This window comes from Larus michahellis, chromosome 1, assembly GCF_964199755.1.
Source record: "Larus michahellis chromosome 1, bLarMic1.1, whole genome shotgun sequence".
Lineage (NCBI taxonomy): Eukaryota > Metazoa > Chordata > Aves > Charadriiformes > Laridae > Larus > Larus michahellis.
This window is the reverse complement of record NC_133896.1, coordinates 96,543,307-96,569,652: the sequence shown is the minus strand read 5'-3', so window position 1 is coordinate 96,569,652 and position 26,346 is coordinate 96,543,307. Positions and strand designations below refer to the sequence as shown.

At 51.5% G+C, this 26,346-nt stretch overlaps 1 protein-coding gene across 4 annotated transcripts in view; it reads right to left on the bottom strand.

Moving 5' to 3' along the window:
- Nucleotides 1–12,915: 12,915 nt before the first annotated feature.
- Nucleotides 12,916–26,346, bottom strand: part of LSAMP (limbic system associated membrane protein) — a 1,022,146-nt gene continuing 1,008,715 nt past the window's right edge. For 2 of the 4 annotated variants that reach the window (XM_074594342.1, XM_074594328.1), the window contains one exon: nucleotides 12,916–13,597. In XM_074594342.1, the coding sequence (XP_074450443.1) occupies nucleotides 13,500–13,597 (98 nt within the window). In that variant the 3' untranslated portion in view covers nucleotides 12,916–13,499. The remainder of the gene's footprint in view (nucleotides 13,598–26,346) is intronic. The other 2 variants (XM_074594319.1, XM_074594337.1) reach the window with 1 other exon arrangement.

Below are 26,346 nucleotides of genomic sequence, written 5' to 3'. Positions count from 1 at the left end.
TCACATTTCTGTCCTGCTCACAGAGCATACAGTACGGCTTATACTGACGGGTACCAGGGCCGTGTCAGCTGGAGCCCCATCCCGCAGTGTGGGAGGCTTGCCCTGATGCCTGTCAGCAGCTCTCCTGTGCCAACCGCCACCCCAGCAAAACCTTGTGGAAGAGCAATGCACCACTACCAGCAAGAGTAGCTTCCTTCTCAAGCATGGCGCTGTGTTCATCCCCACCGTGTGGTGTGGATGGAAGCAGCAGCACTGCTCCCTGCACTGCCTCAGCCACAGTGAGAGGCTGGATGCCGTGTTGGGGTACCAGAGGTGCAGCAGGGGCTGTCACTAGCAGCTGCCTTCAGCAATGAACGTCTGGGCATCTTAGTTTCTGTGTCGTGGAGAAGCGCTTTGGTCAGTGGCAGGAGGCTATGCTGAAAGCGTGCATGGCTGTGTGGTGGAAGGAAGACCTCAGGCTGGGTACAGTACCTGTCATGGAAAGGTATGGTGAGCCCACCCCTTCCCTCACAAGACAGGCAACCAACACACAAGCACTGGTGTTGGGAAGGGTGTTCTCTTGGCTCTGCTAAGCAAACCTGTAAAGTTTGCATCCAGTGAGATGAGCTGGGAGAGGTTCCCCACGGCTGGAGAACTTTTCAGGCCACTCTACAAATGTGTGATGGACCCACAGGCAGGCATGACAGCTTTTATTTGCGGAGGCTTCCCAAACCACATTGCAGAGAGGATGCATAGTCTTATCTCAAGCTCACCATCAGCTCATGGGTGCTCTGGCCAAATGCACAGTGCCTGTGTTTTCCATGACTTGTGACAACTGAAGCCACTTTAAGTGAGCAGTATGTCCCTGAGGCAGAGGTCCTCCAGTAATGATGGTTGTGTCAACGTTATATCCAGAGACCCGGCTGCCTCCTTGTGTGACCTGGCTTTTGCTGTTACTTGCTGCAGGCTTGGGCACCTCTAGGAGCCCTTCACGTGCTGCCTGCTGGGCAGCAATGGAGGGGTTCTGGCTGCCAGTCAGCCAGCTGGAGGCACGGCTCCCACCATCAGTCTCAAGGAGGACCTCCTGCTTCTCTGCCAGGATCCCTGGTGGTTCCTCCGCCCGTGCATGACACTGAGAGAACGAGGATTTGGAGATGGCATGGAGAGAGTTGGGGTTGTTCAGCCTGAAGAAGAGAAGGCTCCAGGGAGACCTTATAGCGGCCTTCCAGTACCTGAAGGGGGCCCATAAGAAAGCTGGGGAGGGGCTGTTTGCAAGGGCATGTAGTGATAGGACGAGGGGCAATGGTTTTAAACTAGAGCAGGGTAGGTTTAGAGTAGACATTAGGAAGAAGTTCTTTACAATGAGGGTGGTGAGACACTGGCACAGGTTGCCCAGAGAGGTGGTGGAAGCCCCATCCCTGGAGACATTCAAGGCCAGGCTGGATGAGGCTCTGAGCAACCTGATCCAGTTCAAGATGTCCCTGCTTACTGCAGGGGGGTTGGACTAGGTGACCTTTAAAGGTCCCTTCCAGCCCAACACATTCTATGATTCTATGATTCTATATGTCTGGGTGGGAGGGGATGGGGGAAGCCCAGCTGGAGTCAGAGCTTCTCCCTGTGGTTGTTTCAGCTTGCTTACTTGCCACGCGTTCACTTGTCTGGGGGATGGGTGGCAAGGAGTACCCCTGCACACTCTTTGGTGCAAGATACTTGCTTTCTGTGCTGCCATATCCCTCGGCCTGAAAGCAAAATCACTTCTCTCATAACAGCATGCATCTTTTGATCCCGACTCTTGACACTTGCCTGCGCTGGGGACTGGACCATTATTCCCCATGAAAATGTTGATGCTAGACAAAGTGCATGGCTTCAGCGCTGGGAAGGAAACCCAACAGAACAATAGGGCAAAAATAAAACCCAGCTTAATTCAGGTATCTACAGGGAACAAGCCTGCACGACTATTGGAGCTATGTGTGATCACATAGGGCTGAATGCAGGGCCAGGACTGGGAGCCAGGTGCACTGTGAGGGACCGGAGCTCTGCTAGATTCCTGCCCTCATGTCAAATGCCTTGTGCATCCCCAGAGGGTCCTCTGTCTGGGCGGTATCCTCGAGGGGGCTCAGGCCTGGGAGTGTTTTATCCAGTTGGGAGGACTGGGTTGCAAAACGGGTTGCAAGCTAAAGATGCAGTCTTGGAGGCTGGGCTCCAGGAGGTGGAAAACCCAGATCCATGTGTTGATCTGGCAGAAGAAGGTGGGACTCTCCACTTCTACCAATGACTTCCACAAACTCTCCCAATGCTAGCACTGCAGCCTGTCACCACAGGCATCAGGGGACTGCAACCCTCAAGTCGAAGGCACAGAGCTGGTTAAAAAATCAGCACCCAAGGAAAGAGCGAGAGCAGATCAATGCAGAGGTGTGATTTCCAAACCAAGCCTAAAGGGTGCCTCGTTGCCCTCCAGCCCTATGACAATTTTAGCGCAGCTCTCATCTGGCAGAGTAGAGTTATTCCTGCTTAGTGTTTTGCATTTTAGTTGTAATATTTCAAAAGACCCGAAATGAGATTTATGACCAAGTTTATTGGAAAGTATGACTGCTCTATTCTGCATTTCAATTAGAACCTTCCTCTCTGTGAAAAATGGTTCAAACGTTCATTCCTCTAACTTCCTGGTCATTGCACCATTTTAAAGACAAACTGGAAAGGCAGCACTTTTGAAGAAGTAATAAATATTCTACAAACCATATACCATGAAAGTATCAATCATCAGAAAGCATTGGGTAAAGATCATAATCTCCACGTTTTCTCAGGTTTTTACAGACACCACACCTGCCACGTGTGGACAGGGTTCATAACACAGATGACAGACCAGTAACAAGGTGCGAGGTACAGCTATCTGAGGCTCTGAGCAATCTGATCTAGTTCAAGATGTCCCTGCTTACTGCAGGGGGGTTGGACTAGATGACCTTTAAAGGTCCCTTCCAACCCAACACATTCTATGATTCTATCATTCTCTCTCTCTGGAAGCAAGTCACTGCAATTTCCAGCTCTCATAGGTATCCCATGTCACAGCCACTCAAAGATGCCCCCACGCTTCTGGGATGCTTGGGTCTGGATTTTGTGATAAATTGTGACATTTATGACACAGCCTGAAGCGTCACATTTTGAGAAATCTTCTGAAAAAAAGAACAAACCAACCCTATTTCACTTCCCAAGCATCAAAATATGGATTGTCTAAGACAAATAAGCTGCGTTGGGATTCCAGCTGCTGATGGGCACAAGCGACAAGGTCTGTCAATCTTAATCGTGCCAACCAGGGCATAGTCGTGGCAAACCTGATCAAACATCCATTGCAGTTTATCTCTCTAAACCCAGCTCTTTGCCCATTCTGACAACGCCTGCTTTGGATAGCAAAAGCCAGTCTTGGCTGAATTGCAAGATATTTTTATGGACACATATTTTCCTATGGCCTTTGAGCACCATAACCCTTAAACTCATTTCCAATTGCAATTTAGCCGTGTTTGAACATAGTTCTCCAGTGACGAAAGATGAAGAAGAGAGTCCTCAGAATGTCTCATCGCTTTTCTCACTCTTCTGGAAATTTTGGGTTATGGTAAGTGCCAAGAATTTAGATCCTCATTTACCCATAGGTCTGCATCACTGCTAATAATTTCCTATGTACCTTTTCCAATGAGAATGGGGTACATCTAATAACTGCTGTTACAGATACAGAAAGCTCTTTGTGGTAGTAAACGCAGCAATTAATGCTAATGAGTCTGCTGTTAGCAAGTAATACTATTGGTGTTATGCTCACGCCTCACCAAATGCAGAGCTTCAGTTTGTTAAGCAGATGCCAGTGTTAACAGCCAAATTCTCTTCCCATGGATAAGTTAGTGTTAGTTAAATGTACCATTAAAAATAACCATTTAAAATGTTAATGAAAAGAAAGGTTGTGCTTGCCAGGGGTTTGCTTGTCTTCTTTTTTCTCTCAGCTTTAAGGTGGTGGAGGCGAAAAGGCACAGACGGCTTTTCCAGGTGCGTTCAGAGCAGACATCGAGGTGGAGCCCTGGTGACATCCATTTACAGCACCAGAAGCGGGACTTGTTTCCACCCCAGCGACAGGCCAGTAAAGCACAGTACTGACCTTCATATCCGTACAGCACACTGATACCTCAGCCCGGGGCTCCCCCCACCAGCTCTGCCTGTGCCCCCCCCGCCCCGCAACCCCCCGGCTCTCCCAGCACCACAGGGGAGAATGATGGTGATGGAGGACACTTCATAATCCATCGCTTCTTCTCGCTCTCGAACAACAAAGGTGTGGTAAGCACTAGCCAGGTTCATGTTCACGGTCCTGCTTACGCCTAGTGCTCACTGATGTACCTCTGCTTAGCACGCCGCTTGTGCTGAGCTGCTTTTTTAATTTCATGCAATTTAAGAAACAAGTCTGTGCACTATTGAAAACCAGGATTTCATTGTCCTATGTGTTATGTTCCAGAAACAAAATTAGATAAACGTTTTGATGGAACATACACCTGTTTTTTACGTAGGTCTCGAGTCTCTGCCCCAGCGAACCGAAAATGGGCAGCAGAGGAGAAGGTGGAATGTGAAGCAGAGGCAGCGAAGGCACCACACCGATGCTGGGCATGGCAGACCAAGAAGTAAGAAGCCCTGGTTTTTTCCGCTCTCCAGCAGGGTGTGAGGACGAGACCACCTCGCAGCGCTGCAGCCAGGCTGTACCATGCTGCCCGCTGAGCCCGGCCACATGCAGCCTCCTGCTGCTGCTCCAGTGTTGGGGTTGCCTTTCCCCAGGTGCATCCACACGCTGTTCCGACCCACGCTGTCCCAGCCCCACTGACACACAACCAGGGCCTGGACCCCAGCCCCACCGCTGCCTTGTGCAGTGGCACATTTACCTGTGTCCCCAAGGGCCCGCCAGGAAATACAGGTTCTCCCACCGGGACAAGGAGGGTGTCACAAGGCTGTGACAACCAGGTGGTACTTGTGTGCTGGACATATCCCGCCATTGGAACGATTTGGTTGTAGATGTCCTGGGTCTCCATCCCTCATGCTGAGATATCCCAGGTGCTGCTTTCTCCTTTCACCACACTCCCTGGATCCCGCTTATTGGTTTCTTCACCCGTTTGGCTGTGTTTTCCTGCAAACCTGCCCTGGCTATTCTGCTGCCCGCTCCCTCTCTTCTGCTCTCCTTCTAACCTGTTCTTTTCATGCCTGCTTGTGCCAGTGGGACGACTCCTGCCCCACTCCCCCTTGTCCCGGCTGCTCTCACTCCAAGCCCCAGGCCTTCTCCCTTCCCCTGTCTCCCCGCTCCCTCCTCAACATAAAACCTGGCCTCGCCAGTGCTGTGTCCTGTTCTGTTTTCTTGGCCAGAATTTCCTGCCTCCTTCCCCACTGCCCTCCTCCTCCGTCTCCACCATCGTGCTCTGCCTTTTGGTGCTCCTCTCCTGTGCTCGCCTGTGCTGCTCAGCCCCAGCCCATCCCTTCCATCTGCTTCTTCCCTCTTCCCTTCCTGGGAAGGCAACCCTGATCCGGACCCGTACCTGCACACATACAATTATGCTATTTCATTTAAAAAAATGTGATTATTTGCAAGAGCTGAGGCAAGCGCTGGCCTCAGGGCTGGGCACTGCAGTATCGCCCATGCCACCCAGCTGTGGACAGCCTTGGCACCCCTCCTCTCCTCCTGGCCGCCCCAATTCACGCCTATTTACAGCCAGCCTGCTGCCTTCACCCCCAGGCACTGCACCCCAGGGGCCAGTCTGCTAGGGGTGACCCGGCACCCTCAGCCGCGAGCCACTTGCCCCTGCCCTGCTGGCAGCCCTGCACCAACTTGCCTCACCAAGGAAGGTAAGGGAAGGAGCAGCCTGGCCCGTGTCCCCCGGGTGGGCTGGGAAGTCATCACAAGACATGATCAGAGAGGAGACAAGCCAGGGTATGCAAGGAAGGGAGGGGAAATGAAGAAACATTACCTCCTTTTCACGTTTATTTAATTTTTGTATTTTTTTGTATTTTTTTTTAAGATCACAGAAGAGCAGAGCATTCATACATGTAAAGAAACAGAAACGAGATAACAGAAGTTAAATACATTGAGAAAAGAAAAAATAAAAAGCTTCTCTTTTTTCCATCACTGGGCTTTGTTCATTCATTTGTTGGGTTATTTTGTTTTTTTGATTGGTTCTTTTACACACACACTTGCGCTTTTAAAATTTTCTTTCACAGAGCTAGTTCCAAAAACAAACCAATGGCAAAAAATAAAATGGCCGTTTTCTCGTTTCGATAAAGAGAAGTTCAGCTCATGTCTACAGTGCTGGGGAAAAATATATATAAAGATATAGATATATATATATATTTATATGTATATAACACTGTTAATGAGGAGAGTTCTAACCACCCCACCGTGTAGCAAGAAGAAGGGACTGGCCTTCGTTCTCAAGGTCTAGAGGATGAAACTTGGCTCCAGCTGGGAAAGTTGAAAGGTTTTGGGAGGTGACGGTGGCACCGTGGGGGCAGGTTCCTGGTCTTTGCCCCCTCCTCCCTTTCCTGGCACACGTGTGTACTCCCGCACCTACGGTGCAGGCACACACGCGCTTTCTCCTGGTCTCCTCAGGAGGTCACCACGTAGCTGTGCGGGCAGATGGAGCCACCGCGAGGAGCAAGTGGAGGAGTGCGTGTCTGGCTGCGTGTGTGATGGAGGGCGTGGGAAAGGAGAGCACCTGTTTGGTAGCCATGAGGACCACTGTAGCATGTGTGCGGCAGAGGTTGCAGGGGGGTGTGTGTGTGCCTGCACGTGGCCAAAATGGGGACCAAACGTCACAGTTTCAGAGAAGGACAGCCCCACCTGGGAGGTGCTCTCCTCACTAGCTGGCTCCTAGGTGGTCTTGCTCCTTATCTCCATCCATGGCCCATATGTTACGTGCAGAAACATCCACATGCTTCTTCCTGGGGCACAGTTGGAGCCACTGCTGTCTCACACTGCATCGCTCACCGAGGCCCATCGCAGCGTGGTGTGCATGTCCCAGGGCAGGTGGGAGGTGAGCACCTGATGCACTGGGAGCACAGGCAGTGAAGGAAGGTCCTGCCCTACCTGGGAACAGCCCTTCTTGGGTAAGATCTCTGCCCCTTCCCCAGCCGTGCTTCCCAAGGAGCCCTGCTGTGCAGGCAGCCCCCCCACCCATGCTGCAGTCATGTCCTCCTGACTTGCACAGCCCCTTCCTCCTCTGCTGCCTGAACACTTCTACAAGGCTTGCAGGGCAGGCTGAGTTGCTGTAGCACCAGCTAACCTCAGCCTGCAATAACTGAAGGACCCTTTGCTTGCCACCTGTCTGGGATAATTAGGAGAGCTGCTCCTCTTTCCCAAGCTCTGTCTTGGCTGGTCTCCTTGTTTCACACTCTTTGCCCCAAGCCACAGAGATACAGAGGACTGCACCAACGTATCATCACCAAGCTGACTTCTGCTTTCCTAGTATGGTGAGTGAATCAACAAGCAAACACCTCATATTGCCCTAATGGGAGCCAACCATCAAGTAAAATTGAGGGGGCCTGTAGGAGCTGCCTGAACATTGTTCCAGCAAGTTACAAGAAGGAAAAGAGAAAGAGGTTTTAATGGTGTGACACAGGTCTTAGTCAGCAGGAGTCATGCAGTTAAAAAAAAAAATCTTCTGGGCATCCCAGTGGAAATGAAGCCACTCTAAGAGTAGCATTGAGAGGCCATGGTCTCCTCGCTGGTGAACCTGGGAGTTTTGTGCATGGACGATGGACAGCACTCATCCCTACCCTTTTCCACCGACATCACATCTTGAAAATTACCATCCAGTTTCTCCATCAGTTCCCTGCTTGAGGTTCTGCTCTTTCCATGAGACAGTTTGCTCCTGGCATGCCCAACTCAAGAAGTTTTATGTACTCGAGTCAGAGAAGCAGTGAGACTGTGCACCATCAGAAGAGAGAGAGAGAGAAAAAAACTGCTCACCCCCTAGCATCTCCTCTGTAGGACTGTCTTGGTTAGCCATCCTCGGTTTCAGTTGCTACATCACATCAAGCACCATGATGATTTGGGCTGCACGCCAGTGTGCTTGGAGGAGAGGAAGCAGACGTGTGAGAGGGGTTGGGAGGAGAAGAGCTGTTTCCCTGTGCCCACAGATTCCCTCACTGGGGAGGGGCGAAGTGGTAAAGCACTGCACAAAGATTAAGCTGAAACATCACATGGTAGCAGGACTGTGAAGGACTCTAAAGTAGCTCCTCCAACTTCCCAGATCCTCTTCCACAAATCTTCTTGAATCACCAGGACTCACTGTTGCTCCCCCAAATTCCTTCCAGATATGCAGCTTCCACTCAGCCTGGAGACCATATGGCTATTGGCGGCAACTTTGTCCATGCCATGAGCTTGGACTTTCAAAATGGGGTTGCTCAGACAGGTGGCCTGGGGGCATGGTCTCAATGCACCTGGAGCTAAGAAGAGCTGGTGGGGCTTGGATATACTTTGACCAAAAGTGGGGCAAGCAGCAGTACACGAGAGATCTGCCCAAGCGGTGAACAGTCAGTGGCATGAGAAAGGTGTGCAGACGAAGACTAACTCTCGACACAATGCATGTCACCAATGAAATCTTCATGAATGGCACGTTAACATGCACTTGGTGCTAGCATGGGGCGACACAACTTCACTGGTGAAGAAAGCAGGAAGGTGGGGAGGAGGGGAGTGCATCACTGAGCAACACACCCACGAGCAGCGGGGCTGCAAACGAACGAAAATGAACACAACTGCCAAGATACAGGGGTCGCTGGAGCGTCCCACATTGCCCTTCCCAGCCATTCAGAGACCGGCGTCTGCTTCGTTTTCCATCTGGCCAGACACACGCTCCAAGCAACATGCTACAGTCATGCATGGAGTTCATGTGGCTCGGGGTGGCTGCATTCCCCCCTGTCCAGTTCCTTTCAGAAAGACTTGCCTTCACCCCTCCTCTCGGTCATCTGAAAAGGGTTAGAAATCTGCTAGCAGGTATGGGGCCATATATTAAATCTAAGTCTTTGTTCCTCTGCTTGGACATTACCAGACATCTCATGTAACTCTTGTAATATTTACAAACCAGTAGAAGAAATACAATTTTTTTCTTTTTTCTTTTTTTTTTTTTTCCATTTTGTTCATTTCTTTTTATAACACTAAATGTTAAATCTCCATCAATCAAACACAATTACACTGACAAGCTCAAGGAACTGGTGTCCCATTCCAAACTCCCTTCTCCCCCAGTCCCCAACCAGCTAAGAGGCAGCAGGAAACAAGAGCGCAGCTTTTTCAGAGGAGATAGGGAAGATAGCAACATGAACGTGGAGTAGAGGTGAGGAGGAGAAGCAGCTTCAGAGAAAAGGGCCTGAGACATGAGAAAACCCTTTGCAACATCTCTGTCAAAGGGCGGAGGGGAGAAAGAGAATGGGGAAAAGCGTTTGACCTTGCCTGTGTTTCCTATGCTCACCTGGGGCTCTCCTCTCGACAGATGCTTTGAGTGAGCCCTGCTCGAGTTCAGGAGAAACAGAGGGATGTTCACAGCATCCCGTGATGCACGCGGCAGCTCACAGGATTAGCTTCTCGGAGTAAATCAAGCTCTGGCCTACCCACGACTCCCCCAGCCCTGCCAGGAACAGCCATTGCCAGGAGTGGGGCTCCCAGCGCTGCTGCAGGTAACAGCCATACTTGGTGTTTGTGGCTTGCTCAGACACGTCTGCAAATAACTGTCTTTAACCCTGTTTCACAGCCAGGCGACAGAGGCACAGATATGGCCAGGTCCTGCAGGCAAGACCAGTTCCCAGCACCTGGGTTGTGGCTGTTTTTTCTAGCCAATAGGCAGATGGCTTCAAAAAACGGGTGTCCTGTTTTTAGTAATATTTTTCCCTTTAACCGTAAGCCTCTGTGCCTTTACACCTAAAAAAAATATCCCCTCAAAACTCCTTCAAACCACAGAAGATGAGAGACAACAAGGTGCCGGGACTTGTGACCACCACCACACCACAGGGCTCTGACGTGTGTGAACCCAGTGCCCAGAAGTGACCCCACAGCGACAAAAACACATGCAGAGGACAACACGCAGGAGAGACCTTACAATAGCAACCAGGCTGACATCAAAGAGAAGCCTCAACCTACAGAAAAGGGTGGGCTTGACCCAGCCCTTAGGAACAGCCTGTGATAGCAAGTCACTGCAGGCTGCCCAACTTCTTGCAACAAGCCTGTGACGATAAAATCCAGGCGTTAGGTACAGCCCCGAGAATGAGAAATGCCAGCCATGTAGTGTCTTCCCTCTTGCCAGTGTGCTGGAGAGGGTGTAGCTCCCAGCCCTGGCTTCTGGGACCAGCATCAGCTCGCAGCTGTGCCAGGGGGATGAGGAGCCCTCCTGCAGCAGGAAATCTGGAGTTATTACTGAGACACCAAATGACACGACCCTCCTGAGAGGTAGGCACAAGAAATGGGGTGTCTGAATCCTCTGAAGGATACGGGGCATTTTATTTTTTTTTCCTGGGCCACAATACGCCAGTCTCCAAAGCAGATGCACAAGTCCCATCAATGACTGTCCTGTCTCGGAAGGGAGGAGCCGTCCCTGGATGCCTTGGGCAGATTTCAAGCACCTGTTGCCCAGCTCCCCCATCTTGCACCAAGGCACAAACACCCCCATGGTATGGCTTTGGGGCCTGGAGGAGCAGGGGGAGCATAATTTACCACCACCCAAACCCACAGCAGACCTACAGCAGGTCTGCCACCACCCAAACTTCAGCCTCTCGTGTCTCTCTTCAATATTTCCTTTCTCGTTCTGGCTGCCTGTCTTGGAGGAGCCCTGGACCGCCTGCTTAATTGCCTGCCTGCCGCTGCCCAAAACAGCTGAGCTCAGCAGCGAGGAGGCCAGCGCCGGCAGTGCCGCAGTGCAAGGTGAAAGCGCCGTGCCGAGCGGCAGCGAGAGGCCTCGGCCGAGCATGCCCCGGCCGTGCAAAGATGGAGAGGGGCTCACGGACAGCAATTCCCGCTCTCCTTCCCAGCAGGGGACCACCCGGTGGGTATCCCCTCCCGCACACCGCAGGGCGGCAAGGCCAAGCTGGCTCCCCCCCTCGCCTTCAAGAGGGTGCGAGCAAGGGTGCTGCCGCTGCACCCAGTCGCACGGCAGAGAGAAAAAAAGCAAGCTCGCTGGTGCTTGAAAGCTCAGGGGTGCCAAGCACCCGTGAAACGCTGTACTGCCATGGGATGGTTACTCAACTTCTGTGGGCTAACTCGAGTTCCCCCCTGCACATCCCTCCCCACAACAAAACCAAGTGGTTACCTGATAAACCCTGTCTTCTATCATCGTTGCTGCTACGGATGCTAGGGCTCGTGGCTGGCCGGGTAACACAGGAGTCTTCTCCCCCCCCCGGCCCCTGCCTGCACACACGCACTGCAGCCACCGGAGCGTAGGACTGCTGGCCTCCCCTCTCCCACTGCCCGCTCTGTCCCCCGCAGCAGACCTGTTGGTGGTGCGGCAATTTCCAGCCACCACCCAGTGTTTTCTTAACCCCGTTTCTCACAGACCGTTCTCTCCTTCTCCTTCTCCTCTCTCAGGAGCCACTGCAACGTCTCCTGTTGGCACCTTTCCACGTGATTCTGCCATGGGAAGGGCGATGGCAAGCGATAGCCCTCCCCGGCAAGGCCAGCACCCTTCAGATGAGAAAAGAGAGGAGCAAGGGGGAATTATGCTGCCTAGTTCTTTGCTGCACCACTTTAAGCTCCTTCTTTGTAAGCCCAGGATTTTGGACCTGACATTTGTTTTGCTTCTTACATTCACACGTCTTGGACATTTTCTACCCGATTTGTTTCAAGTGTGGAGTTTGTAAAGTGAGCTTTGTAGCAGCAATAGTGTACAATACACACACACACACACACACGCGTGCATGCGCGCACTGACCCTTACACAGCATACGTTTCCTTTTATAACAGGGAGGACAGTAAGAACAACAAAAAAGAGTATTGGCTCTATTTTTGCATGACTACCAAAAACGGTTAGGGATGACCAGATTGTGGTTTTCACGTTGAGGCATGGTTCCTGCGCGCACACTATATCTATGGGAATGGCTGCTCAGCGATGCCCAAGGTCTCATCACTCCCATCCCACCGGCCCGGCCTCCCCTTCCCCTCTGTGCTCCATAGCGCTGCAGGCCAGGCCTGGTTTCTTCTGCTTATTTGGACAAATGCACACGCGTGCAGACCCCCACGTGCGTGTGAAGCACTCATGCATAGCAGGGGCTGCTGTGCTGGTACTTGAAGGCTGAGAGCCAGACTGGTTGCAGGTGAGAGAGAAAAAAAGGCTAAACAAGGGTGCAGACTGCCTCTTGCAGGCAAGGTGGCCAGGAGTCGAAAAGCCTGAGTGAGGACGGCGGTGAGGGGACACCACGGGAACCTGTGTTGCAGCTGCCCCTCTCTCCTCACCCCTCTTCTCTGCCTGAGTGATCTCTCAGCGTCTTGTCTCACACTTAGAAGGCAGGACATTATCTACAGCAGGATGAGCATATGTACACATGGACTGTTCCTTTTGCATGCTTAGAGAGAACACGAGAAAGAAAGAGAGAGAAGACGGAGCGAGAGCCGCGCATACACGCATGCACGCACGCACACAGGCATACACGGGAGAAAGACACCTGGTCGCACTGAGGTGGGAGAGGAAGAGAATTAAAAAAAGAAAAAGAAAAGTATGTTTTCAGTAGAGTTTGACACAGCTTTAGTGCAGGCCAGCGAGTGTGATGATGCATGGAAGAGGGGACAGAAAAGAAGGGGTTTAGCAAGGGCTGGGCGCACAGGAGCGCAGGGTGAAGAGGGGAAGGGGTTCTTCACAGGACACCAGTGTGCAGAGAGCTTCAGGTGACTTACTCTGGTTTGTGGCTTTTTTTTTTTTCTTTTTCTTTTCTTTTTCTTTTTTTTGTTTTCAAAAGTATGAGCTGGCTGAGCATCGGCTCACAAAAATGACCCAGGGCATCCAAAAAGTTAAGTGGCTATAGACACCGAAGCAAAGACCTCTTTCCGCAAAAGAAAGAAAGAGGAGGAAGGAAGGAAGGTGAGGGAGCATGGAAAAGAGGAAGGAGGAGAGAAAAGAAAAGGGATCTTCTGTTCAATTGGCTTTGCGGGTTTTGTTGGATTGTTTGCATTGCAGCATCCTCCGGCGACACGATCCTTGCTGGTGTCCCATTCTCTCCCTTGCTTCGTGTTGCCTCCTAGACGGTCGGTGACTTGACAGCCGGCTTGTCAGGTTTTGGATTAAATGTTGCTGAGTCTTCTTTGCTGTAATTTTTCCTCTCCCCCCTCTTCGCTCCTGAACACACAAAAGTTGTGAAAGAAACAGTCCTCTCTCTCTCTCCCCTCCCCTCTCTTTTTTCTCTCTCCCCTCTCTTCGCTCTGTCTCCTGTATAACGCGTTTTGCTTTGTGTGTTGTTGTTGTTGTTGTTGTTGTCGTGTTGGGTTTTTTTTTAATTATTATTATTATTATTATTATTATTTTTAATTCTGATTTGTATTAACATTTGCTGAGTAGGCAGATCAGGGACGCTGCCAGCAGCCACAGTGGGACGGCCAAACTCATGGAGCCGTTGTCTACTCTCCCTGTGCCGGGTCCTGCAGGGTGCGAGAAGGGAGAGAAAAAAGGACAAGATTACACGCGGCTGGGCGAGACAAGGGTAACACAGGAACACAGCGCTTTGCTCCCGGGCTGCTCCTGCGGCCGGGGGCCGGGGCTGCAGGGCACAGCCACCTTCCCACTTCGGTGAGCCTCCATCCAGCCCAACTGCAGGCTCCTGAGCATCCTCCCCTCCCGCCCCGTGCTCCAACGGCACGTGGCTTTGAGCAACCTGGTCTAGTGCGAGGCGTCCCTGTCCCATGGCAGGGGGATGATCTTTAAGTTCCCTTCCAACCTAAACCTGTCTATGATTCTAGGATTTTCCCTAAGCAACACCCAAGCTGGAGAAACAGGGCCTGAAGCAAATGGGAAGGCTCAAACCCTGTCTGCCGACCCCATCCCATCCCTCACGGTGCCACCGACTGGGAGCTGCTGGGGTACAACTTACACCTTTGCATGGCGCAACCCCTGGGTCACCAGCCCTGCGTCTCCCCACTCTACCACCTTCCTGGCGGTGGCCCTAGGATGCCAGGCAGGGCTTGTTGTAATTCTGCGCGGTGGCCAGTGCCTGTCTGCAGCCAGACACCGGCTCCGTGGGGGCTGATTCATCACAGCGGTCCGATCAATAAAACATGGGCCCAACCAGCGGACGCCTCCCCTCCCAGGGACTGCGTCGCAATTATTTATTTCTTAATCAGGGTGGAGGGAGGCTTCGCTGTTGTGTTTATGGCCCTGTGGCACGACACCTATGGGGTGAGGGCGCAGGGTGTGCCCGGGAGGTTGATTTTTCATGAGGGTGGGAAATGAACATGCAGGCATGTGTGCACGGGGGGGCAGGGAGGAGCGCTCTGCCGCAGCAACAAATAACGCAGCCTCGCTCCAGGAATATTAAGTGCTAACACTCCTGACATCTTCTCATTCATCCTCTCATTTACGGGTTCCCTTTTCTGGATGGCTTTAAAGGCAGCGATGCTGTTTTAAATTCATCCTGCAATACCAAGCCCTGGCAGCCTTTTCTTTACAATGGGGTAGGGAGGTGTATCTGGCTACGGTTTTGTAATGCATGCTCATGTATACGTACATATAGCTATATACATATATTATGTACATGTATATGTACACATGCATGTACGTGTATGTACACATATGTTTAAATACATATGTATCTACACAATATGTATATGTACATGTGCGTGCACATATACATACACATATCCATACATGTGTATGTATATACAGTGTTTTACGCAGAAAGGGTGCAGGAAGATGCTGAAGTGTGGAGATGGAGAGCAGTCTATATGTCGGGACTGATCCTGCTGTGGAAGGAAGAAGACATGCTTACTCCCAAGAAGAGCTATTTCTAACGGCGGGGGAACACCCCGCCAAAAAAAAAAAAAAAAAAGCCCCTTGTTCCAGAGAGCCCCATGGGACAGAAAAGCACTTGCCCCCTCTCACAACCCACAGAGTCTACCAGGCGACGAGCCCCTCTCTGCTGGGTGGAGCTCGGGTGCCACAGGCGTGCTCAGCAGCACGGTCACTATTAAACTCTAGCTGGTGACTAAAAGGCGGCAAACCCAAGAAAGATGTCCCCAGAGCCCCTGAAATTCTGTAGCACTTTAATTTCTGTGATTTCTTCCTAATGTAGCCCATTGCTTACTAGATCAGCTGTTTGTGCCCCAACTCTATTTTCTAATTATTAAGTAGGTGCTGAATTGTGTGGAAAATTTATATTCCATCTATGGCTTCTTTTTTCAATCATTCCCTGCTTGGCTTTTTGTAGTTTGCCACACAAATCCTACAACATTGGTTTTGCACTCCTTGTTTGGGTAACAGCAACTCATTTTCCCCTCTGAGCTCAGAAACAAGTTCAAGTTTAGCTACCACACTTACCTGACCTATGTGTTAGAGAAAGCATCTTTCATGGTCAAATGACTGGGGGGAGGATGTTTGAGACTATTTGCATGCCATGTTGGCAGTGAAAAAGTCCCAAAACATGACTTCTCTGGCCCAGCAAAAAATCAGGAACACACCAGCCAGGGTGTGTTGCCCACAAAATGTTTTCAGCCATCACATTTTCACTATTTGGCTAAAATACTGTTTGTCTAACATATACACAGACACGCATGTGGCACATACATGTGGCAACCAGCCACCTCCTTGCCACTTTTCTAGGGTGCATGTGCAACCAGAGCAAAGGTGTATGTAGCTATGGAGGTAGACAATGCACACACACCTAGCACAGCAGGGGGAGAGGTACGCTTGGCCTTGCCTGGGTACTGTGGCCTTAATATGCGTAAGTGCATGGCTTGGCGTTTGTTTCTTTGGGGAGGGTAGGAGTATGGTATGGTGTAAGAAGAGATGACCTTCTGCAATACCCAAGTATAAGGGAGGACACACAAGGCATGGTTTGATGAAGGTCTGGGGAGAGGAGAGGGTCACACCAGCTTCTGCTCTGCTTGACCTTGCGTGAGTAAGTTTGAGGGTATCTGACAAGCCAAGACTCCTGTTTCCATGGCTGAAAAATAGTGCGAGTTATACGTCCTCCTGTTTCCCTGCTAAGATCCCTGCATGCGCCAGTGAGTCGGTGGGGCTGGTCGCAGAAGGCCCTCCACGTGCAGCCCTGATCATCTGCACACCACCACCACAGGCTAACACCAGCAGTGTTTTGCCCCTGTGTAGCTGTGTGGGTGCCAGGCAGCGAGTTAAGCTGACCTGGAGCCCTGGGACCCACTATGGGTCAAAGCCGCTGCAGCCCCGGCACGTAACCCTGGGGGCTACAGGGAAACTTGTGTGATATCTGTGTGTTACACATACACCAGGTTTACTATCACACGCATTATAAAAATGTGGGAAGTTCAACCACAAAATAAAATCCTGAAAACTTTGAGAAGTTAGAATGCTAGAATAAAATAAAATACTCGTGTGTGTGTGTGTGTGTGTGTGTGTGTGTCACAGGTGCACCCATGCACCTGTGTGCAACCCCCCCGCCAGCCCCACGCGTGTACACACACACGCACAGCCCTCCACACACACACACAGCCCTCCACCCCCGCACCCCCGAGACCCGCAGGCAGGTACCCCCCGCCCCGCACCCCGGTTCCGCGGCAGCAGGGACCACGCCGCGGTCTCCGCCGCCACCTGGCGGCCGCCTCCCCGCCCCACCGAGCCGCCGCCACCGCCACTCGATCGAGCATCCCGGGGAGAGCCCCAGCGAAGCCCCGCGCCGCCCCCGGCCGCGCTCCCCCCGCCTGGCTCGGCTCGGGCTCGGGCTCCAGCCGCCGCGCCCGGCCCCCGGCTCGGAGCTCGGCCACCGCCGCGCTGAGCAAAACCCGTCCCCCCCTTGGCTCCAAAAGCAGAGAAGCGACCCTGGCAAGCGGGCACGGGGGCTTTGGCAAAGGAGTGAGATTTCCCCCCCCCCTCCCACCGCCTCCCACTCTCCCGCTTTCGTAACCTTGATCCTGTGCTCTGGGAGTCCGCGCCGCAAGCTAATCCCCCGGGCTAATCGCTCCCCTGCAATTTGGCAGCCCTGCAAAGTTCATGACCACTCAACAGCTTTGAAGGGGGTTTTCTTCCATGGCAGCCGGGGAAGGAAATTGGGTTTCTGATGATGATGAGTTAATATGAATATCTGGCAGCATTTCACAAGTAAACCCTTAAGGGACCCCCGACCCCAAATGGCTGACCAAGTCGGATCACATTAATCAAATCAAGAAGGAACAGACTGGAAATTGGCAAGGGCAAAACAACTGCACTTCCTTTCCTTGCTTCAAGTAGTGAGAGACTTAGATACCCAGCGCAGATGCAGGTGGACCCCTGACATGGTGACTAACCGTGCTGCAACAGCCTCACAGGAGTGTGCCCCGTGCTTCTGAGGGCTTGTCTGTGCCACGCGTTCAGCCAGGGTGATCTGCCTTGGGGTCGTGGCACGACGTAGCTTTGGCTGAGATTTAGAGCTCTCAGGGCTGAAGGAAATCGTGTCCCACTCCTCTCCCCAAGGCAGGGTAACCCAAGCCATGTCCTTAAATTCAACCGTGGGAAAAACAGAGCCATGCTGCTCCTGCCCACCTGCGTGTTATTGCCTCGCACGAGAGGATCCAGGGATCTTTTCCTGACACTTCTGGGAGACCACCTCCACACTTTCAGGTGGGGACATGGAAGGGCCAGCTAGCCCACATGGGACTTGAGCGATTTCACCCACTGCCCTCACCCTCTTGCAGGCAAACTCTTGCACACAGCAGGAGGCAGAAGAGTCGCTGCACGCGCTCGTGTGCAGCGTGCCCCTTAGGTGCAAATAGCTACACAAAACCATCTGCCTTCAACGCCCCTGGGGAGGGCTCCCCCACATACTTCATATATCTTGAATTACTTTCCTGGGACCACCTCACTTGGTCAGTGCTTTGGCCCCTCACAGGATTTAGGCCCCCCCCCGGACCACTGTCACAGCACAGCGTGTGTGTGTTTGTGTGTAGGAAAAGACATGGCAAGAAGGGTGGTGGGGCTTGGGCGAGATGGTGGAAGGAGAGGGGAAAAGCAGGGTGCTGCTTACGTTCACAGCAAGCCACAGCAAGACTGTAAAGCTCTCTTCCTCAAAAACAGCCTGCCTCCAAGAGGACCATACCACAAGACAAGCCCAGCTCTACTGGGTTAGTCCAAGGGTCTTGTCTAGCCTTCAGTCCTGTCCCCTGCAGGTGCTGGGTGGGGGCTAGCTGGGAGCACATGGCTGGTATGGCACCATATTGGCCTGCCTGGGGTGCTTCATGGTCATCCTGAGGCAGTGGAAGCTGCACTCCTTGACAGATGCATTTTTTTTCTTCCATGAGCTTGTCCAGCCATTTCCGGACTGCCTGAAGCCTTCCATATTCACAACCTCCCTCAACTTCTAAGGAGCACCGTAGCAGTCAGCTGCCAACAGTGATATGTCAGCCACAGATTAAGTTTGGGTGTTATGTTCTCCAATGACTTTAAGACCTTGGGCTTAAGAGAAAGCCTGGCATGCTGCCCATTACTAATTGCTACCTGAACTGGCTAGATTAAAAACTTAGTCACTCCTTGCTCTGCAGTCTCCTCTGCTGACTGCCAGAGAAGCAGGCTAAGGAAAGCACTTGCTATGGGAAGAATTATCTGGGGTGTGTTCAGATCTCCCTGAGGTGAGCTTTTTGTCAAGGAAACTGCTAAGAAAGAAGCTAGCCGGTGTCAAGAGGTTGGTGGCCACTGAATGCTCAAGTCCTGAATCGCAGAGCTGCAAGTCTCCCTACCAAACCCGGGGCACAGCTGTTAATGAGCTCTCAGTGGATGCGAGCCAGGTGGCTGAAGGGAGCACAATTTAGTTGTGAGAGGGCTTGCTATGATGCCCCCAAGGCCTAAGCAACTGAGACTCCAGTGGTGCATCCTCTGAGGCACAGGCTCAACCTCCAGAGATGAGACTAGCTGCAGAAATCACCGAGAGGGGAGCAGGCTTCCGAGGTCTGACCTTTGTGGGATGATTAAAAGGGCTACAAAGACGATTAGGGGAGTGGAACATCTGTGTTATGAAGAAAGGCTGAGGGATTTGTGTCTTTTCAGTCTGGGGAATAAAATGACTGAGGGGGGACCTTATCAACACTTATAAATACTTAAAGGGTGGGTGTCAGGAGGATGGGGCCAGGCTCTTTTCAGTGGTGCCCAGCGACAGGACAAGGGGCAATGGGCACAAACTTAACATAGGAAGTTCCACCTAGACATGAGGAGGAACTTCTTTACTTTGAGGGTGACAGAGCACTGGAACAGGCTGCCCAGGGAGGTGGTGGAGTCTCCAACTCTGGAGACATTCAAAACCCACCTGGACGTGTTCCTGTGCAGCCTGCTCTAGGTGACCCTGCTCTGGCAGGGGGGTTGGACTAGATGATCTCCAGAGGTCCCTTCCAACCCTACCATTCTATGATTCTGTGATTAAAAGGGCCCTTTTTCTCCCTGCTTGCCTTCAAGCCTTGAATTTATAGTGCTACCAGACACTGCAACACACTGCCTTGGCAGCAGTGGCCAAGGTCAGAATGCTGCTTGGTAGCCCTCTACATGACCTGCCTCGTGGCTAGCGTTAGCCTCTCAAAGCCTGTAGTGCCCATTCAGGGTTGGGGGCTGCTTGAGGAGGTGATAAATATGGGAGGAAGACTGTAGCAGGTCAGACACATAGGAAAAGGCCACTGCGATGGAGGATATAAGGCAGGGGTAATATGGACTGAGGCAATATGATGAGCTTTACACTTGTACCAATGCAGGGCTGCAGCACAGGAAACGATACCAGGTCTTCCACTGAAAGGGCAACATAGGCACAGGCGGCTCAGGACACTGAAGATGGCAAGAGGAAGAAATGTCAGCCAGGGTGAGGACGGGGAAATGGAGGAGCATGCAGGTAATGAGAAGAGGTCCTGGGAGAAGGGGAAATGAAGAGAGGAAAGCAAACCCAGATCAGGCACAGGGTAGCAGGGATGGCGGGAGAGAGGCAGGTATGGGGGAATGATGCTGTTTATGGGAGGAGGGAGTCAGCACTAGGAATGCAAAGGCAAGGAGTCAGTACCAGTGCCTGGTCCAGAACTACAGGAGAAAAAGTGGGGATTCCCAGAGAGCTGTTTAGGCATGGATGCGGTGCCAGGTGCAGCTCAAATGCCAACAAACGGGTATGAGAGAGAGCAGGAGCGGCGTGTGAAGGGGCGCTGCCGGCTCTGTGGCATGCAGGCGGCCAGCGCTCGCCCCTCGGGTGCCCTGCACAAACTCCCTGGTTGGCACACACAACCTTCCCCCCCCCCGCCCCGCCGCCGCCCAGCAGCAGGGCCAGGGGCTTTGCTGGGGCCGCTTGGCGCGTCTTCGGCCACAGACCGGCGGCGGGAGCCGCATCCCGGGAGCGCGGGGAGCCGGGCGAGCCGCCGCTGTGGCCAAGTCGCCTCTTGCCCGCGAGGTGGCAGCCGAAGGCCGGAAAAAAAACCGAAAATCCGGCCCGCCTCCCATCCCCAGGCAAACCTGCGGGCAGGGAATAGCACGGGGGGGCAGGGACGCGGCGGGGTTCGTGGCTGGGCACGCCTGCGGGAAAACCCCGGGGTCCTGCACAGCAGCGCCCCCGCTAAAGAAAGGGTGCCAGCTCTGCGTGGCTCTGAGCCACTTTTTGCCTGAGGCAGCCCAATATGGCCATGTTTTTGTGGCACGGAACCTGATCCCCATCGGTTTGTGTCTCTCCACAACCACTACGCAGCAGTATCCTTCGTACTTTGTGTGTGTGTGTGGGGGGGGGGGGGGGGGCAGATCTGATCTGCTGGTTGGTCATCCCCATCAAAAGCAAGACACCTACCCACTACAGCAGCAAGCAGCCGAGGTTGCAGGGAGTGGTGGTAAAGTTTCTAGCCTGTCCTACTTCCTCCACACAGATATTCCCCCTTCTCTCCCCTCACTCCCTCCAGCTCCCGTTTGCAACACCTTCTGCACCTCTGAAGGGGCCCGTAAGAGAGGGGGATACAGGCTGTGCCATGCCATGTCACCCTTGCTGAACAGGCAAACTAGGTCAGACTTGAAAGCAAAACCACAAGTCCTCTTGGTAGCAGAGAGGCATGCCTCCAAATGCTGTGAGCGACATGATCACCGCCAGCAGAAATTGAACCTACGCCTTTCAAGATTCCTAATACAGACTTTTAAGAAGGGTCACTTGAGATGCAAGCAGAAAGCAGATGTATTTCTGGTCCATACCCAGAGGGAAAAAATCACCCACCCGTCTACACATTTCACACCCACATTCGCCAATCTAGAATATTCTGCTGGGTCCTGGGTACCATCCTCTGAGTAAACCAAAACGTAGACAGGAAAAGAGACAGCGGGTGACAGTTTTTCTCTTATTTACATTAACAAGACTCCAGGGCTTGACATATCTGCAGTGCTGATGGACAAGTGCCTACAGAGAAGTTTCAAAGGGCACCAGAGAGCTACAGGTTTCTTATTTGCTTTGGGGGATCCTCCCCTGGGACCCTGTCAAAGAACACGAGGTAAAACCTGGTGTAAGAGGACAATCAGCCCCCATGAGTTTCTAAATGGAAGTGAGGCCAGGAGGAGGCATGGGACAGGCTAGGAGGACTTGTCTGTGATGGGAAGGAAGGAGTGATGGCAAACCAAGTAGAGCTGGCCTGTTGTTTTTCCAAGTGCTTTCCACCCTGAGTGGCTCTGGGCTCCATGCTGTTGACAGGCTGACTCCACTTACAGTGAAGGCTGGAGACGTGCTTCTTGAGCAAAGAGGAGGACCAAAAATGAGGGAGGAATGAAAGAAAGAATGAAGGAACGGAGAAGGCGCAAGGGAAAGGGGATGTGCACCATATAGGTCTCTCTCTGTCATCTCACTCCCTGGGGCCTGGAGAGGTCTTAGGGTTTACACTTGCCAGCTCCTCTGCAGGAAGTAATTTTTCTAGTCTGTTGACTCTCTTGCCAGGGCTTCAGAAGATGAAATCTTTATTATCATGAAGGCTTAAAAGGGAGGAATACTGTTAATTCCATTTTCAAGGTCATACTTTGAAAGTTATTAATTTCTTTCTTCCAGGGCTTTGCACTCTACTCTGAGGCTTTAGGGATTAGCAGCTTCTACTTACCAGGGTTCATTTGGGGCTCTTTTCTTACTACTTTCTTGTGTGTCCCCCCTCCCCTTTGAGAAGAAGACACGATTTTTCACTCCCTGTTCTTAATGTTGAGGCTGTTTTGTTCATTATCTGCTTGTACCCCGTTCTCACTACCAGTCCTGCTCCTGTAATTAAAACTTGACTGTGACTGCAGTGGCAATAGGCTGGCTTTTCTAGAGGTGGAAGTACCACTGTGTAAACTAGGGAGGATGCCCTCCAGCAACTCTCCAACAAGATTAAGGAAATGTCTCTGATGTCTATCAATCTTAGCACACGGTTTAATGTATTTCAGAATTTGCGTGTGCTTTTTTTGCACTGAACAGTTCTTCCCCATGTTTTGGAGCTCGTTCATGGTGTACTAAGTACTCATCTATCATACCTCATGTCTTAGTGAAGATTCATTCTGTAATGCAGCGCACCCATCCTTCCCTGAGGTCTAAAGAATATCCCTGAAATTGTATTTCTCAGCGTCTTTCTGAGAAGGTCGTGGTTTTCAGGAGCTGGCTGCTTATGCCATTTATCCTGGAGCTGGTTTACAGTACTCCTAGTCTAGAATTGAACTGTTATCCTGACCAGTGAGGCTGGTGGTGGCTAGAAAACCACCTACATTGCAAGGTTACACAGATCTTTCATTACCAGATCCTGTAGATATCAAAAAGTTTGAAGGTTTTCTCACAGCTGAAAAATAGTTCTCCCACCGGTTCCATTCACCTAGCAGCTGGAGGAGATTTTAAAAAAAAACCAAACACTTGGCAAACTACTGATACAAAATCAGTTACTTAAAACTGCTTTGTCTTCAAACCATTCATTGAAGACTCTCATCTCACAAGCAAAACATCCAAAAAAATACACAGCACAGATTTTTTCAGGGTCCATCACAGGGAAGATCTGAGCTTTTTCTGCTTTTCACTTTCCTAGGATACAGCAATCCTTCCCCTGCTCACCTCACAAGCACATGTGTAGTGCACAGCAGACCAAAGGTGACACCAGCACACCGTCTGGTGCCTCAATAGGGAACAAACAGCATAGCCCACCTCACCCAGAGCACATACAGCCCCAGGAAGCAAGTTTGCTAATTGGAGGCTCTGGAACCTCTTGAAAAATTAATATTTTCATCAGCTTCATGTCTGTCTGTTTACCCACTTCATCCCTGCTATGGTCTTCCACAAGCTTTGCTGGATATTTGGCAGATTTGAGTGGCTGTGAGCAAAAATGAAGAGGAAGGGACACACCGAGGGGTGACGGGAAAAGAGACTGGAGCAGGAGAACTCAATCAGGGTGGAGCATGACCAGGATGCTTGAGGTTGCTCTGGTACTGAAATCCAGTCGTATCACTGCCTCTGCCCTTCCTATCCTTCTTCTCTAGTACCTGCAGCATGTTTCCCCCCTTACCTGTCCCTGAGGTCTACTTAGGGCCACCACTCCTCTCTGCGGACTCCCTTGCAGTGAGCTTAGTGGAAACCAACCCTTGTCCCCATACCTCCTTGCCCAGGAGTGGAACAAGCTAGGAGGAGGCTTCAGGTAGCCTTTGTCAAGGTTTCCTTGTGAACAACGAGAAGTATGGGACCTGTATCATGGGCAAACTGTCAAGAAGCCTGTGCACTTCTCTCAGCATTTCAGTGAATTAGAGATTTCACGGGAGTCAGGCTGGGCCCAGAGACTGGTGTATGTCTCTAAAGCATATGGTCTAAGTAAATATTACTTCATGTCACCTGTAGTCCTCATCCAAGTATAGATGCATGTATGTGTCTGCAATTCCAAAGTGAGACTCCTGGTCACCTTAACGCCCTAACAGTGCAAGCATGGCTTTCATGTCTGGGCCAGGCATGGGGAAAGCTGGAGCAGAAAGCCACAGTGGCTTCCCACAGCCCATGCCCCAAACAGTAATTAAAAGGGGTAACTTACTACAGCTTACACAGGCAGCTAAGCTTCAGCTGGATGAATGGGGGCAATAGAAAAGATCCCTGCAGCCCCTTTGGTTCATCCTTTAGATGTTCTAGGGTGCTTGGAAATTGCTCGGTGACTGTGTGATGTGCCTTGGAGCATGGGGTGTGCGCGTACGGTGCATAAGGTGACTGCCACAGGAGCGTACTCATCCACCAGTGAGCATCCGTATCTGCAACACCTACCGTAGAGGCTGCCTGGCCAGACCTCACTGAAGCTATGCTGGTTATAGCACATCCTTCTCCATGGCCTGAGCCTCCGCTCCTGTCCATGCACTCATTCTCCAGATAGCAGGGGGACATGCAGGTGATGGTGGGGAAGGGCCAAGCACATTTCTCCTTTGCCCATCTTGCCGCTAGACCTCTCCCTTTTGCAGAGGAGCTTTGCTGACAGACCTGCTCGCCCACAGGAGGGAAGGCTTGCCAGGAGCACTCTGCTTTTTCTGCAAGCCTGATTTCTTTGGAATGGTTGCCTTTTTCGTTGTGCACCCCCTCCCTCCCAAACCTCACACCTCCCTTCTCCCGGTTGTTTTTGTTTTTAGAGAGAGCGCTTAGACAGCTGTATTAATCATGCAAGCCCAGCCATGTGTAATGTGCTTTATCAACAGCAGAACAGACACTGAATGGCAACTGGTTCACAAGCGGGCCCGGTGCAGTGCCTGAGCTGGGTAGATAAACCTGCCGCTTCCCAAACCGACTTACCATCATGGGTTAGTGAATGGAGAGACTGTTCACTTGGGACAATAACCAGACGGGAGGCCAATTTGTTAGGCAAATTCTTGAGTGGTTTACACTGGAAATGGAAGGGGGAGGAGGAGGAGGATGAAGGTGGGAATTACGCTTTGGTCATTTTCTCTCAGGGGTGGGAGGAATTTTTGTGTGTGCGCAAGGATTAAATCAAGACAACCGTAGCTGTTCTTCATCCTCCTCCCTGCTGCCCTCCACACTTCGGTCCCAGTCAGCCCAGCTGGCGGCTCAACACGGGAAGTAAGGAGAGCAAGAGGGAAAGGATTTAGGTAGACCTGCTGCGCAGTGAGTATAAATTGCCTTCATCCTCTCTAAGGAGGAAAGTTCAGTTGATGGCTTCAAAAACTCATCTAACATACAGATGGTATCAGGCTGTGAGTGTCCTCCGGGCTGAGGATATCTGTCTCAGGAGGGTTGTAGCCTGCCCAAGCTCTGCTCTGCAGGGTAATCTGTCCATGCTGCACTGCTGACACTATCAGTGTCCCTACCGGCCAACTGATTTTCCATGGCAGTTACTCTTCCATGGTTTGTTTCTAATCTCTGCAGTGCAGTTGTGTGTTTTCTCCCTCACTGGTTTCACCCAACCTCCACTCTCCCACCTGACTGCTGTGCCCCGACCTCTGCTTTGCAGGGCTGTTCTGCGTGCAGGCAAAGCCACACCTGTGACTAAGCAGACCTTGAAATGCCTTCCCTATCCCAGTGCAAGGGCCCATCTCAGAGGAATATCTTTCTGGGACTTCCAGTCTCAGTTCCTACCCTCTGCCACTGCTCTTCCTCACTCGCTGGATTCTCCACAGCATTGCTACTGGAGAGGGTTATGCAAATATATGCAACCCAGGGCTCATTTTGGAATAAATCAATCTAAATTAAAATTAATGAACAAAAAGCAGAGAAACAGATCAAGCAATAAAGCCATTTCTCTCTCTTTCCCCCTGTGTCTCTCTTTTTTCTTTAAGAAAGCTGGTTTCTTTTCTTTATGCTTTTTTTGGCGGGGGAGAAGCAGAACAGTTTTTAATTTTTTTAAGCAATCTCAGCAAACAGAAACTGTTGCTATCCAGAAAAACCTGTCAAGCAATGCTCGTAGCTGTAGTAGAAATAATTCTTGGCATTTCTCTTTTTCCCTAAAATGCTGTTTCCAGATACATCCCTACTACCCCTTTTGGAAGGCACTGTCATCATCTCTGACTTTGATTTTATTCATTTTTAACCACACGCTCTAAATAAGATACACTGCCACCCCTTGCCTGGTACCTATGAAATAGCAAGAAACAATTAATATGATGTTGGCTTTCTGCCTTCACCCTGTCTTTTCCTTCCTATTCCCTTGGCCTGAGACCCCTGCAGGCTTGGCACTCAACGGGATCCCAGCCTTCACTGCCTGCAGACATGGCAGGGATGGACATTGACCCCAGGCAGCAAGAGAAGCTTAACCTG